General features: G+C 40.2%; 1 protein-coding gene across 1 annotated transcript; it reads left to right on the top strand.

The window, feature by feature from the left end:
* The first annotated feature begins 1,092 nt into the window (after positions 1-1,092).
* Positions 1,093-11,512, top strand: MAL2 (mal, T cell differentiation protein 2). The gene is made up of 4 exons (XM_041407584.1): positions 1,093-1,227; positions 3,193-3,363; positions 7,306-7,464; positions 9,803-11,512. Exons 1-4 carry the CDS (start codon positions 1,093-1,095, stop codon positions 9,881-9,883), a joined length of 546 nt encoding a protein of 181 aa, XP_041263518.1. The 3' UTR covers positions 9,884-11,512.
* Positions 11,513-14,729: the final 3,217 nt, after the last annotated feature.

A 14,729-nucleotide genomic window follows, 5' to 3' on the forward strand; every position in this document is an offset into this window, starting at 1 on the left:
CTCCTACTTAAGAGTTCAAGATGCATCCAGCTACAAAAGGCATAGGGATGAAGACAGCACAAGAAAGAATGCAAACTTTTGCTTCTTCTTCCTTTAGAAGCCATGACTTCAAAGCCAAGCAGCTATTAATGCATACTAAAAGCATCACAAACCTATTTATGTACAGAATGGTATGGCAGAAACACAGATGGGTCCTGTTTTATGGAGCCAACTGCTCTCCACCTAGGGCTTGGATTGGGGTGGGGAAGACAGGCATCTCAATGTGGCATTTCTTTGTCATCACAAAAGCATATCCCAGAAACATCATGCATCCAAAAATAAAGGAATATAGTCTTCATGCCCAAGCTAGTTCAACTTCCAGAGCAGCTACACACTTGCACAAAACCTTCTTAAAATGTAATCTCTAAAGTCACAGCTCTATGTGTGGAGGATAAACACTGCATGGGACAACACTGGGTGAAACTCGGTCATTCCGGAGGAAGGACATCTCAGCCTAAGTCCCGATGGGAGAAATAAGTGAAGTCCTGCCGGATGGATGGCATATCCTTCATCTGGAGAAGATGCTTATACAAAGAAACATAAGAAAAAAAAAAAAAACAGATTATAAGTGGTCTGGTGAATATGCACCTTTCTCTACCCCGAAATTTTACAAACATTTTCTACTACCTTTAAGCAGCGGTGCACAGTTGAGCAAGACTGAACAAAAAGAAGATACAAATGAAATGTTTTCAATATTTTGAATGGGTAACCTAGTAGGCTCCTTTAAAAAATACAAAAAGTGCAACCACGCAATTTCCAAGCCCGAATATCCGTAACCAGAAGGTAAATAACAACCTTCTGCAAACCGGCATTAGGAAATCACGCCCGAGTCCGGCTGGCCTGATTCAGGACTCGTGAATGCGGAGCGCCGCGCTGCTGGGGAAGCCGAGAGGCAGCGGCCGGGCCCGGCCCCGCTCCAGCGGCGGTGCCGGACCCGGCGGGGCCGCGCCCAGCCCCGGGGCCGGGCCGGCCCGCCCGCACCTGCGCCCGCCCTCGCCGCCGCCTCCTCGCCCACCTGGCCGCGCTCGGCACAGCAGCCGCCGCCGCAGCAACATGTTGCCCAGGGGAGCCTCGTCCATGCCGCCGCCTCCCAACCCCGCTCCCTACTTCCCGCCTCCGCGGGTCACGCTGCCCTCCGGCCTGGAGATCCTGCGCACCTTCTCGGGAGCCGTCATCTTCCTGGAGATCGTGAGTGCGAGGGGCCGGGGTGGGAGCGGCCGCGGGCCTGCCCGGCTGCTCACCTGCCATTTTGAGAGCGGGGCAGGTGTGGGGGCCGCGGCTGGGCCGGGGCTCAGCGCCCCGCGCCTGCGGCCGCCCCGGCTCGCTGCCCTCGGGCCGGGGCCGCGGCCCGCACACAGATGGGTTTCGCGGGGCTCTTTGGGCTGTCCAGGGCTTGGAGCCACGCTCTCCCCCCGGCCCAAAAAGGCACCACGGAGACTTACACCAGTTTTTGTCTGCGCGCGTTACGCGTCCTCTGCAAACTCCTACAAGTGTGTTCAATGTCATGTGTGTGTTAGACCTCGCTGGTGTACACAGAGCTGAGGACCTTTGAGCTGAGGTTGAATGTGACTCTGCCTCTGTTGTGCCACTGATTAGTGGGAGATAAAAACCAAAAAAAGCTCGGTAGAACTCATCTGACTTCATTAATTTAATTTTTTTTCTTATGATCAGAGCAGAATACTGCTTGGGTTCCAGCCTGTGAGCTGGATTCCACCTCACAAGCTGTAAAATTGTACCTGAGCAAGGAACAAGTCAAAACTCGAAACACAAGTCCGGGCACTAAATCAGGCCCAGAGGCAGTAGGGACAAAAGGTTAATTTGGTTGCCAACCAATTGTACATCTGACAGCCAAGCTGTAGTGGACAGGTGTAGTGTGAGGGAAATAGAACAACAGTGAATGCTGAGATTAGCAGTCTCTACAGTACAGCTCTATATTTATTTTTAAGGAGTCCTGCAAGTTTGCACATTCAAAATACTGAAAACATTTCATGTGTCTCTGTTTTTTGTTTAACAGACACTTTCTGCTATCCCTTTTGCTTCCTCACTGCCCATCACTCTCTGGTCACCAAGTAACAGACTTGCACCTGCAGTCTTGTGAAACTAGAGAAAGTTTGATTCTTCACAGCTAAAAAAGGAACCCTAGAGAACAGCTTGAACAGTAATACATAAACCCATGGGAGCTTTGAACTGAGACTAGCAATGCATCTTTACTTATGTGCTGCTGCAGTGTAACGCCAGAGAGGAACCAACTAATTTTATAGCAGGCATCTTTTGAAAGGTATCTCTTATCCAACTGTGATACAAAAGAAAGCTCTCTGAATCTGAAAATGTAACCTCTTTCATCTATTTATCCTTTTTTATTAAGAGGCAGGATTTGCAGGAAGAAATAGTAGTGTTCCTTAGGCCAAGAGCTGGTTAAACCAGGGAAGCCTTAGAGTACGTAAATTCTCCATCAGGCCATTCCTGGCACAGCATCCTTACCAGTCATTTGCCGTGAGGAGTCTGCTGAAATGAAAATTGGCATTACTGAATTATTCTCCAAGTTGTGATGATTCTGAAAAGCTCTATATTTTTCTAGTCTTTACAGCATAGTTTACAACTCATCTTATTCTGTATTGTAGTTTTTTTCTTTTGCTTTAATGCTTTGTGTCTTCTTTCAGCTTGATATTACAAATACATTGAAAAAAGTGTGTCTTTTTATCTCCTTTCTGTATCTCATCTGATTAGGACTGCAGAGCAAAACAGTATGAGATTGAATCCAAAGTGGTAGAAGTACATCCTTTTCGTGCTACTTTGTGTATATAGAGAGAGATGTGTGTGTGTGTGAACCGTGTTTTCACATTTCTTATATTTTGCTCAAAATTACAGTAAGGGTAAAATTTTCAGCAGCAGCACACAAGTCACGTGGGTTTCTAAATCCCATTTTCAAGACTATTTTAAGAGTTTTTAGGAATTTCAGAGTGACTTTGTCTTTTCACCACTTACTGCTTATCATTTCTGAGAGGAGGACTTGGGTTCTCTGAGTACTTTTGAAGTGTTTCCTCTTGGTTCCTAAGAGTCATCTGATGATATGTAATGTGTGATATCAGTTCTTAGGCAGAAAGGACTGAGTAAAACTTGTCCAGTTCATTCTCTGTATTCCTTTTCTTGCAGGTGTTTGGAACAATAGTCTGGATTTTGGTCGCCTCTACCCAAATTCCACTGCCACTGCTGCAGGGATGGGTAATGTTTGTGGCAGTGACAGCGTGGTTCCTCTCCATTGTCTTCCTCTCTGTGTTCCTCTTTGGTTATGCAAATAGAATTGCTGTCAACTGGAACCAGGCGGTAAGATTTTTTCTTTATTTAAGGATTCCCTTTGTTTTATAAACTGAAAATTATTTAATGCGAAGTATTGATCCTAAGTCTTAACACCTGGCTTTCTGCTTTAGCACAGAGTTTTTTGAACAGGAATTCAAAACCAGAAAAAGAAAGAATAGGTTACAGAGGTGGCAGAGGAAACTGTTTTATATTGGAGGCTGAAGGAGCTTTTGAAGCTGTTTGAAGAGTACACTTGTGCTCTCTGAGCATATAAAATGTATAAGCAGCAGGAAGAGGAATAACTTACCAAGGTGTGACAAGAAATTGGTTTAAATGGCCTGGAATTATTGTGCATTGGAAATTAGAAAATACTTTCTGACTATTAGAGAAGTGGTAGTAAATACTATAAAGGAAAGGATGCATCTGTGAACATACTGTGTGATGTGGTTGTCTGAGATAGCACAGACTGGACTTCAGCACCCAGAAGGTCCCCTCCAGTTCCTAAGAATGTCTACTGGTGACTTTGGAGTCAATTCCTCAAAGCTAGGGCAGCAATAGTGAGTGGCTGTTAGACCTTAGGTGGTAACAGACATCCTAACCTGCACTGTGAGATATCTTAACATCTTATTAGGAGACTTAATGTCTTCATCTTTCTTAGAGGGAGCTTGGTGTGACTACAGATACAAGTCTTCTTTGCTGAGATTTTAATTTTGAAGGCAGAGCCTGAATCTTGCTGTAATTGCTTGTTATGGTTTGTGCCAGTAGTTCTCAAAGACTATAGCTTCCCCTTAAAAAAGGGAAGTTTTTTGTATTAGTTTTTGCCAACCACATGGATACCTCAGGTTATTGACTGGTAATTTACATGCTCCTTTGTTGTCATTAACTGTTTTTTAGTTTGAGTTTTTAGTACTCAAGTAGTTAAGCATGAGATTATATCACACTCTCTTACATTACTGGAAGTGAAGAGTAAGAGGCAGCATAACTATGATCAGAATTTTTAATTTTCAAAAAAATTTCTTCCAAAAGGACTGCAACTTCTAAACCACTGTAGTGTTTCTGCCTGTAACTGCTGATCACCTTCACTTGGCTCCTGGGCAGCTTAGTTTTCCTACTGACACTTTCCTTGATCATAGCTGGAATTGCATGCTTCAATATCAATAGCTATGGATATTTATCTGCTCAGGTAATTTATGAATAGGCCCTTAAAACAAAAGTTCTTTAAAGCAAATCATAAAGCTTATGAGTTTGGAGCTCTGATAAATCAAAGCCCATCAGTGCTAACAGACTGGATTCTATTAAAAAGCAAACTTTGGCACTTTGATAGTGAATAAACATACATACAGCATCAGCTTTCCAGCACAATGCAGGCAGTAATTAGGCTAATAATCAGTTACAATCACAGAGACCTTTACATGGATTTATGCTGCAACATCCTCACAAATTATGATGCAACAAAGCCCTTGAGCATAACTAAAGTAAATTAATAGTGTCCTGGGTTTCATTGAAACTGTTTGCCAGTTTACAATCATGCATCTATTTAAGAGTTGCTGGGTAAGGACAAAGCCTTAGATTGAAAATGCTGTACAGATTTCATCTTATAACAATTGTGTATGTGTTGGCTACTTGGTGCTGGCAGTTTGCTGTAAAGTTAATTTTGTCCCTTGTGTATAACAAATTGCTGGGAAAATTTCTATATCAGGAAATGGATACATGACTTGTATGAAAATGGCATCTGTAACTTAAAAAAAAGCTGACAGAACTCAGTCAACCTCTTAAATGCAGAGGGAATAATTTTATCTCTAACTTGTAGCTGAAACCCTGCCCCTTCCACCTGTCAACAAAAATAAGAGAAGACATTTTACCACTATTTTCAGATACTCAAATGTTTTGTAACTTGTTGACACTAAGCTCTTTAGTTTGTTTCTGTGACGAGTAGGGTTTTTTTTTATTTTCTGTTGCAAATAGATAATTAATTACTGGAAGCACTAAAACTATTTCTGTTACTATAAATGCAGTCCTGGATTTAGTAATACCTTACACTGTAAATATATCTGCTCATGCTAATAGAGATATTTAAAATATAAGATGATACACACTGGAAAAGATGGACCTTAAGGAGCTCCATTGCTCAGTACATCAGTGTATTAAACCAGATGGTATGACAAGTACTGCCCTTTACAGCCTGACTCACAACACACTCATTTACAAAATTAGACATGAGCTAAATTATCATGCTGCTCTGATAGTCTTTTGCATGCACTTTGTATGAGGTTTCAATGATCATACAAGTGTGGGAGCAAGGGAGAGTTAGGCACTATGATAAGAATTACTAAAACCCAAAAAAAAGGTCCCTCATAAGGTCTTGGGGATTTTGGTCACAGAAACCTTAACCATGTAAATATGAAACCTTACTGGTGATACAGAGCTTCTCTATAATTGCTGCCAGGAGAAGGAAATTGGAGGGTGAGAGAGGAGAATGAAGGAGATGAAAGTCTCTCCTGAAAAATATCTCTCCTGTGTGCAGTCAGTCCTGATCTAAGTGGAATGGGGAACTGTAGTAGCAGTTTATATCATAACTTATCAAAACTGACTAGGGTGTGATTTAGGTAGCTTTAGCTGCAATCAAAGATGGAACAAGTAATGAGTTTAAAAAGAATATTGTTTCAATTAAAAGAAAATCTCACCTCTATGAAGAAAATGCATTTCTCTGGACAGGGTAGTGCAGCACATTCTCACTGCTCTCAGGCAGGCAGCAAGCAGTGATTTCTAGTGCACGTGAGTGCTGTCTGCTGGACACACACAAAGTATCCTGGGTTCTCACTCTGGGCATACTGATAGTCCACTGCACTCAGGTGAAGTTAAAGTTCATAAAGAACTCATTAGTACTGGAGTTAGACTGCATATCATAGGTATCATAAAGCATACATGTACTCGCATATATTTTAAAAATTGTCTCTGTGGTTTTTGCAGACCTTCACAGGTATATGCACAAAGTATATGTTGTATGGATCAAAAATTGAGTGCAGTGCAAATGTCAGCTTTTCAGACTGAGTAGCTGAGGGAGAAGTTGGAAGAATACTTTAGATGTTTTAAACTGTACTGGAACATGCCTTAGATCTTGCTGCTGGAATACTGGGCTCTGAACTAGGGCCTGCAAAGGCACCAGACTTTTTTTATGTGTGTGTCAGTAATGGAACCCAGAAATGAAAGTTAGAGTTTAAACCTTACATTCAGTTAGCATTCATCATAGAGGATGGAATTGCCTGGAGAGGGACAGGAGAGAACCATATTTGAAGTAAATCCTTAAACCTGTCTGCACAAGTCTTGGATGTTTTATTCCACAATATTATGAAGAACTGTCAGGTTGCTGACTCTTGGGTAGAGCCAAGTCAGAGAGAGTTGTGGAAATACCTCAATTCTTTAATCTCATTGTTTTGGGATATTGGGCATTTCAGTTGTGTCAAAGCTGAGTTGTTTCTGGGCATTTAGAGAAGCAAAATTTAAGCATGGAGGGAAGATTTTTGAAGCTTTGATTATAGCTGAGAAGGGACTTATGTGACTGCAAGTTTGTATTTTACTGCTTGAATGGTGATCAAGTTGTCCTGTATATGTCTTCTTTTTTATCTGTCTGAAGGGAGATTTCTGTAAACTCCACTAATTTTAAGGTGGTCTAAAATGTCAGCATGTGTATATAAAGATGAGCATGTGCCTCGTAATTTGAAAGAATATAAGATTTGGGGAGAGGGAGAGCTGCCCTTTATCACTAACAATGTTAGTGAGTTACTTATAATTGCAAGAAGCTGTGAAAACATGTGCAGGTTAAGCTGTCAGATGGATTTCACACTGCTTATCTCAACTTAGTGTTATCAGTTCTTTTTTCATGTTTCAGTGTCGGATTTCATTTGTACTGAGATGAGAAGAATTAGATATGTTTTGCAGCCCAGACTGATTCTGTTATTTGCTTTTTAGGATTTTATTTTCCATGGGGCTACTTTTGTCTTTTATTTTGGAGCATTTCTACTGCAAGCAGCAACTACATCTCTGCATTACTTTCCCCGCAAATTCAACTCCACCACACAAGAGACGATTCTAAGTGGTCGTGAATATAACATAAGCATAGCAGCCTCGGTATGTGTTTTGTTTATTTGTATCAGGGGAACAGAAGTCTGTAGCAAGCACTTGTAGCCAGCCATTCAACTGGGGAATTTAACAGCAAACTGTAATAGAAAGAGGAGCTGTGAGAGAAAGAATTGCCTTTGACAGCAGCAAGTAGTGCCAAACCAGAAACATGCAAAAATATTGGTATAAGCTAATGCTTATGGATACCTACTTACTCTTCAGTATAGTGTAGAGTTCATACTCTTCACTGTAGTGTTTTAAATATATGATCACTACAGGTTATAATTTTTAGACAAGGTGTTTTGTAAAAACAGTTTTGGTTATTAGAAGAAAAAGAACAACTGAGTCTTTATCAGAGGATAAGGTATAAAATTTGCACCTGTGCTCAAAATTGCTTTTTTTTAATACCATTTATATAGTCCTGAGCATGCCATAGAGATAAAATTTTGTGAAGCTCAGATATGTGCTTACTACATCAGGGCCCTGCTGTCTCTTACTACAATTATTAGAGTGCTTTTCTTGATAGCCTAAGCCCAGAATGCATTTTTCTCACTGTAGTTGCATCATCACTGAATCAATGTGTTTGGTGATGTGAGTGTCCATAGCTGAATCAGAAAATATATCAGGCTTTAGTTTTTATCCTGGCTGGACTCTTCAGGGATGAGAAGTGGTATGTCAGGCTTGACTTGTAGAACTGAAACCACTCTCTTAATTTTTTATCTAGAGACTTTCATACCAGGGAACTGTATATATTTATTAAGCTTCTAAATGCTCTGTGCTTATCTGTTGTCCTTAAAACTCTGTGCACCATAACTTTAGCACAGTAAGCACTTTCAGTTCATCTTAAGATAAAAAGAGATGAACGGAAGGTGTAAGGTTCACACTCTGTGTGCAAGAGCAGAATAGAAAGGAGAAGCTTTTAGCTTTGGCAAGGCAGGCCCTGAAGAGGTGAAGTGGGTGTGTCAGTGTCCCAAGGCCAGAGTTCCTCACATCATCCACCTGCCTGGAACACACTCAAGCACATCTGGTCCCTGGTGGCCATGTGGCACAAGGGCAAAGGTGGTGTTCCAGCTGTGCCTGAGCTAAGGGAACCTCTTTTACTAAGCAACTATCTTAAATTCTACCCTTAAGTGTACCTCTTCAGTCCTACTTTCGTGTGCTCATATCCCACTGAATGAATGGTCACTGCAGTCATTTTGTCTGACAACAATACTGGCCACTCCAAGAAACCATTCCCTGCTTCCATGCTAATTTTTTTAAGGGAGAATTCAGATCTTCAGGCCAATCAAATCCCTGTCAAGATAGAGGAGGAGGAGATTCTTTTGTAACTTGCCTCAGTATCTTAATTAAGAATAGCTGGTAAACAGTGAATGAGATAAATTTAGTCTTTGTATTTTTTGTAGAAGTGTATATTTAGGAAGTCAAAACATACAGAAAAAGATTTTGAATCTTTAAAATATTTCATTGGAACAGTCTTGTCAGCCACATGACAAAAAGAAAAAAGATTGCTAACATTCTGCCTTTTAAGATGACATTTATATACTGTGATTAGAAACACATATGTTCATTTTAACAGGTGATGGTTCTATGGTGTAGCATTTATTTAAAACTTTAATTAGTCAAATTAACACTTGTATGTAAAAGATGATTGAATTGGTATATTAAAAGATACAGAATTCATTGTTATCAATATGACAATATGAGAAATGTTTTTTCCAGAAATTCAGTTTCTCATATCTTCTGTCGAGTGTACATATTCGCTTTCATTGTGGCATGACCTTCAGTTCAAATCTGTCCAGTTCAGTTCTTGAGCAGGAGCAACTTCCCTGGCATTGCCTGGGAAGTTGTTCTAATGGCTGGGTATCTGGTCAAGGAGGCCAGATGGGAGTTGTTTCTGTGTTTCTTCAAGTAAAAGAGTTCTGCTGTTTAGAGAGATTTCTGCTTTGATGTTTGCTGGGGTAAAGGCATTCAGCTGGAAACATCTGAGATTGATGTTTGACCAGTCTAGATAAGAGAACTGAAATACACGGTGTACATACACATATTTACTTTCACCATAACTTATGCAGAAATTCTATTTCATGTTCTATTTCTAAATGTCTGCTGAAGCAAGCAAGTGAAAAGCAGTAACATGAGGTAGTAGCAAAATGGGGTTATTACAAAGAAGTTCCTGAGAAGACTTCAGAGGATCCCAAACCTATCCTACCTTATTAAACATTTTGATTGGGGGAGGTACCTTTTGAATCACTTGTGTTCCTGTATTCATTTAGAATAGAAAAGTATTGTAGAACAATGTGTGATTCACTTTTTTCTTCTTTTTTTTTTTTTTTCTCTGCTCCTCCTCTAGATTTTTGCCTTTGCAACAGCTATTTGTTATGGTTGCAGCACAGCCCTGGCATTAAGGAGATGGAGGCTAAATAACAGCTGAAGAGAGGTTAATGCCCACATGTTCCACTTCAGATCAAATTAAGTGCTACTTGTCTGTTTTACTGTAATTTAATTTTAAAAAGACTTTTTTTTTCTGCTTAAAATCTGCTTTAAATGCAAATAACCCCTAATCAGGATTTCTTCAACAGAAAAAAGAGTTTCCATCTCTTCCCTTTCTAATAATTACTTTTACTATGTACTCATTGTAAGTTTTTAGAAGTTTAGGGATAAGGAGATGTGTCATTAGCAAACAGAACTCCAGTGCTACACCAGAAGAGGAAGAAAATGGAAACCAAGCGAAGATGTTGACTGCACAGGCAGCTAAAAAGCTGCCCCTTGTAAAGCCTTGGGATTAAGCGCTTCGTTACAGTGCACTCCACACAGGTAGAGCCGTGGGTGTTCTGTGTGCTGCCCTTTGCATGTCCAGAGCCCAAGCTGACTTTGAAATTTCATCTTGGTATATATATATGTTATTAACTTTGATGTACAGAGACAATGTTTTAAAAAACCATCCAGTGAAATCTTTTTATACTCTCTTATAGCTATGTCTGGTTAGGGTCACCTGAGCCTTAAAGCTTACTGTGTTCCATACTAGGTGAAAACTGGGACTTTCAATCAGTTGTTTATTAGTTTTAGGAATTTAGCTTAATCAGATCTATTTATACTACAAAACAAAACAGTGCATTTGTGTTGTGTGTGTATATACATGGTATTTTTTTGTTTAACAGGAATTTTTGCACTGTTTAACTTTGTTGCAGTACAGCTTTGTTCTTGCTACTTCAAGTGCTGCATTTGTTAGGTATTATGTGAGTCAGTATCATTTGAATGGAATGTTACCAAATAGTGAATAATGTCTGACCTCAATTCTTGCAGTGTGTTATTTGTTGCATTCTAAAGCTGCAGTGTTGTAAAGGTGTTCTTATTTGGACAGAAGCCTATGCAACATCTTGCTGAAAGCAGTGGGATGCAAAGCGGTCCGCCCACTATGGAGTTTGCTTTTCACATGATTGACGTTTAATTGAGCCTCTCTTGAATATCCTGGTGTATGATGACATGCATTATTATGTACAGAAAATTGATTTAGCAAAACTAAACTATAGCATTGTGCTCTGCTCCCTGACACTCATGTTGTTTTGTACATGGTGAAGCTTTTTGTTATTTTGCTAGTAAATAATTTTTGCTTTTGTGAATAGTGCCAAAAAAGATAAGCTGGGACAATAAAGGCTCCCTGTCATTTGTAAAACAACTTGTTCACTACATCTTGCCAGTGCACCTGATTATTCTGCAGAGACCAGCAGTGGTTGCGTAAGGGAAGACAGGATTTCCTTCATTCCCAGGCCTACTCACTCTCCTTGAGCCAACAGGGGTGTCTGCCATCAAACTTTACTTTATCAAACTTGTCAGCTACAATGATCTCTGAGGGGCAGCCACCCTCAGCAGTGCCCTGCTGATCCAGGGCATGTTCTTGTGGGTGGCACAGCAGTGAGTGGCACCCTTCTGACTATGGAACCACTTGGTCATCCTGAATTACTACAATGGGATGTTGTCATTTATCTATTTCCTAAGATTTTGCACTCTGCCTGATTTTTTTCCCCTAGTTCTCTCGTTGCATTGAAAATTTTTGTGAACATTTTATCTGGAGTCCTATACTTTTAAAAATACTTCATGTTGTACAAAATACATTTACGCTGGAGTATATGGATGAAAATATATAACAAAGACTTATGCTAAGCAGCATTAAAGTTACTTAATATATTTATGACAGTAGTCTGGTTATTAATTTTGTCTTTGGAAAGTATCAAAAAAACTACCTTGGTACTCTGATTCACCTGATGCTAGACATGCAAAATTGAGGCTAAGATTTCATGAGAAGGCACAGTTGCACTGGGGCTACTTTCACATATGCTTAATTAGTGTCACAGCTACTTTGCCATGTGACACTGTGTGGATATTGGTGAGAAGATGTTTCAACATTACAACGTTTCAAACAGATGCTGACCTTCGGTTTGGTTTCTCCTGTGTCTTGCACCCTCTCTGTGCCCTGCACACCACGGTCTGTGCAGGCCACAGCTGCAGTCTCTGCAGCCAGCTGAGATTGTGGAGGGCAGATCGTAATGTTTTGCATATTTAAACCTACAGAGTATGAATCCTTCACATGGAGTCAATTAAAGAGCTATCCAAGCTTAGTTGGACTTTGTATCTAGCCTCCAAGTTCAAACCTGAGGTGTAAAACCCTTGATTGGTGAGTGCTATTCAAGTCTCTTAATCTACTCATGGCAGTTCAGATAGCAGAGTGTGGTTAGCGTAGCATGGAAACTGTTTGCATAGTGAGGAAAGACTGAACTTTCCCTCTTAAGTATCAAAGACAAACAAAGGACAGAGAAGAGATAAAGGTCAAAACTACAGTAATGAAGAACACCTTTCACAGCTAAAATGGACTGAAGAATAGAATTTTTGTGTTAGTAAGGATGGAGTTTTGCTGTACTTTGAGGAAGATCTGTGGACAGTCGAACCGGAATATGCAGTTATGTTCTTTCAAAAAAAAAAACCCAGTAGTTAATTTTTTATTGCTTTACACTGGGAACTAAAAAAGTAGGTGTGACAGAAATGGTATGTGCATGCTGGATGTGTGCAAATACTGATACAGGTGTAATATGTAATCCTTGTGGTAGGTATTCTGGGGAAAATGTGCAAGCTGGTTCTAAAAAATCTTTCTTCCTTGTAAGAAAATTCCTCCAAGCCTATGACCTTCAAGGACGCAAGCTTTGACCTCACCAAAGAATGGAAGGCATGGGTGGGAGAGACATAGGGAGATAATTTATCTCAATTCATTTAAGGTGAAAGGAACAAGACCACAGCTGCCTAATAGTGTTTTCATCAATCTCTTTTTGATGTGAAGCTGCAGTGCAGCACTATCTAGGGTACCATACAGGTCCCTATTCTTAGAAAATATTTCATGGTGTTTTGGATAGCACTGTGTGGTAGCTGCTGGTAAATAAGGGGAAGGAGCCTCAAAGGAGATTTTCCTTCAAAGGGTGCAGAGATGAGCAACGGTTGTTGCAGTTACTCTCTTTGTAAAGAGAAGTGAAAGTGCACATGTTAGAAAGCTAATATTTTGTTAGAATTTTGGCAGAAAATATGCACAGCATGTACTTCACTGAAGTCCTGACTCTGCTTCTGCCTTGCTAAATGTCTGGAAATAATCCAAAGTGCCACAGGTCCTGCAGGATTATTGATCTGCACGGGATCAGTCTGTTCAGATTCTCATTATTTCACTGGCTGCGTATATTAGTTATAACTCCTGATGTGAGTCAAGTTGTGCTACTGTGAAGTGTTTCCTTAAAACACAGCTGTAAAGCACAACTTTTAAAAGATAGTGGCAGAACTAGTGACTACACAAACCTGTGCCCTTCATAAAAATAAAAGAAAAACCACTGGATAATCACTAGACCTGTGTTGTCTCTCACTTCCAAAACCAGATGGCAATGCTGACTCTTGTTGCACTTCCTCTAATTGTTGTAGATTTGCATTTGCCTTTTAAGTTTAAAGAATTTTGACACTTATAATTTCACCATCTTAATTTCAAAAAATAAGAGAGCTTAAAACTGTAAAAACTTGTTTGTTCCATTTTTATCTAGACACTGTGAAATTGGTCTTTGAACAAAAGCGTCCTGATGCATTTCATGCTCCTCTGCCAGGCTGCCCAAGTTGCACAGAAAGGCTTCCCAGGTTTTTGTCCAAAGATAATAGTGAACCATTAGTTCTCAGACGGAGATGCAAATAGAACATGGCTCTTTCCAGTCTTGCAAAAAGAAAAACTTGAAAGTGAGAGCATGTTGTCTTTCTTTCTGAGCTGTATTTGTACAATGGGTCATGACACAGTAGTTTTTATTGAGACATAAAGAAAACCGGAAAGAAAGAAAAAAAAAAAAAAACCAGAAGAAAAAGCAAATATTATGTACTAAAATTAGTAAACAGAAATTGAAAGATTTTTTTTTTTTTTTTTTTTTTACAAAGCTGAATTCAGCATGATTGTTCTCTTTTCTCCCACTTTCTTTTGCTCAGTTTTGGTGTTTATCTCAACACGCTTATAACCTGACCAGCTCAGAATTTACTGTATGTATCCTCAAGGTGCTCCTGTAAAGAAGAGAAGTGCTGTTCCCATTTCACAGGTGGAAACCTGGGTGCAGAGACACTGAAGAATGACTTGCTTGCCAGAGGCCTCTCTCAGGAGACCTGTGGAGCAGGAAAAGGAAACCTGCTTTCTCAAGTGAGAGTTTCTTGGTGCCTTGCCCAGCAGCCTCTACTGCTGGCCACTGGGGGCTGGAAGGAAGCGCTGTAGTGTGGGTTGTGTGTGACCTGACCTCACCCCTGGCTCTGTCATGGTGGTGTTACTCTGGCAGTTAGTTACATGGGGTTAAAAGGTACAATGACTGTTTGTGGAGTATTATGAGTCAAAGGGAGGTTTAAAATGCCAAATCAGCATTCCTAGATCAAAAATCATAGTTTCCAGGTGTTCTAACAAATTTTGGTTATCCAATTGTAAGTAGACATGGAGTTCATAGAGTGAGGAGTTGATCTTCCCTCTGCATCTTAAGAGAGGATAAAGGTCCTCAGGAATCTGTAAGTTTCTGATGCTTCCTGCTATATGACATGTTTGAGCCTTAAATTCTTGGTGCTAGCAAAACACTACCTGCCTTGAGCCTGCCAGGACACAGCACCTTTCAGTTCAGTAACCTGAGCTAAGTTTTGGCAACTAACCTGTCACGTTACCTTTCAAGGGAACACAATGATCAAACTAGGTTATGTCTAGGTGTGGTTTTAACATCTTTCTTGCCATGGGATAA

This window comes from Onychostruthus taczanowskii, unplaced genomic scaffold (genome assembly GCF_017590055.1).
Source record: "Onychostruthus taczanowskii isolate IOZ18803 unplaced genomic scaffold, ASM1759005v1 scaffold27, whole genome shotgun sequence".
In the NCBI taxonomy this organism is placed as follows: domain Eukaryota; kingdom Metazoa; phylum Chordata; class Aves; order Passeriformes; family Passeridae; genus Onychostruthus; species Onychostruthus taczanowskii.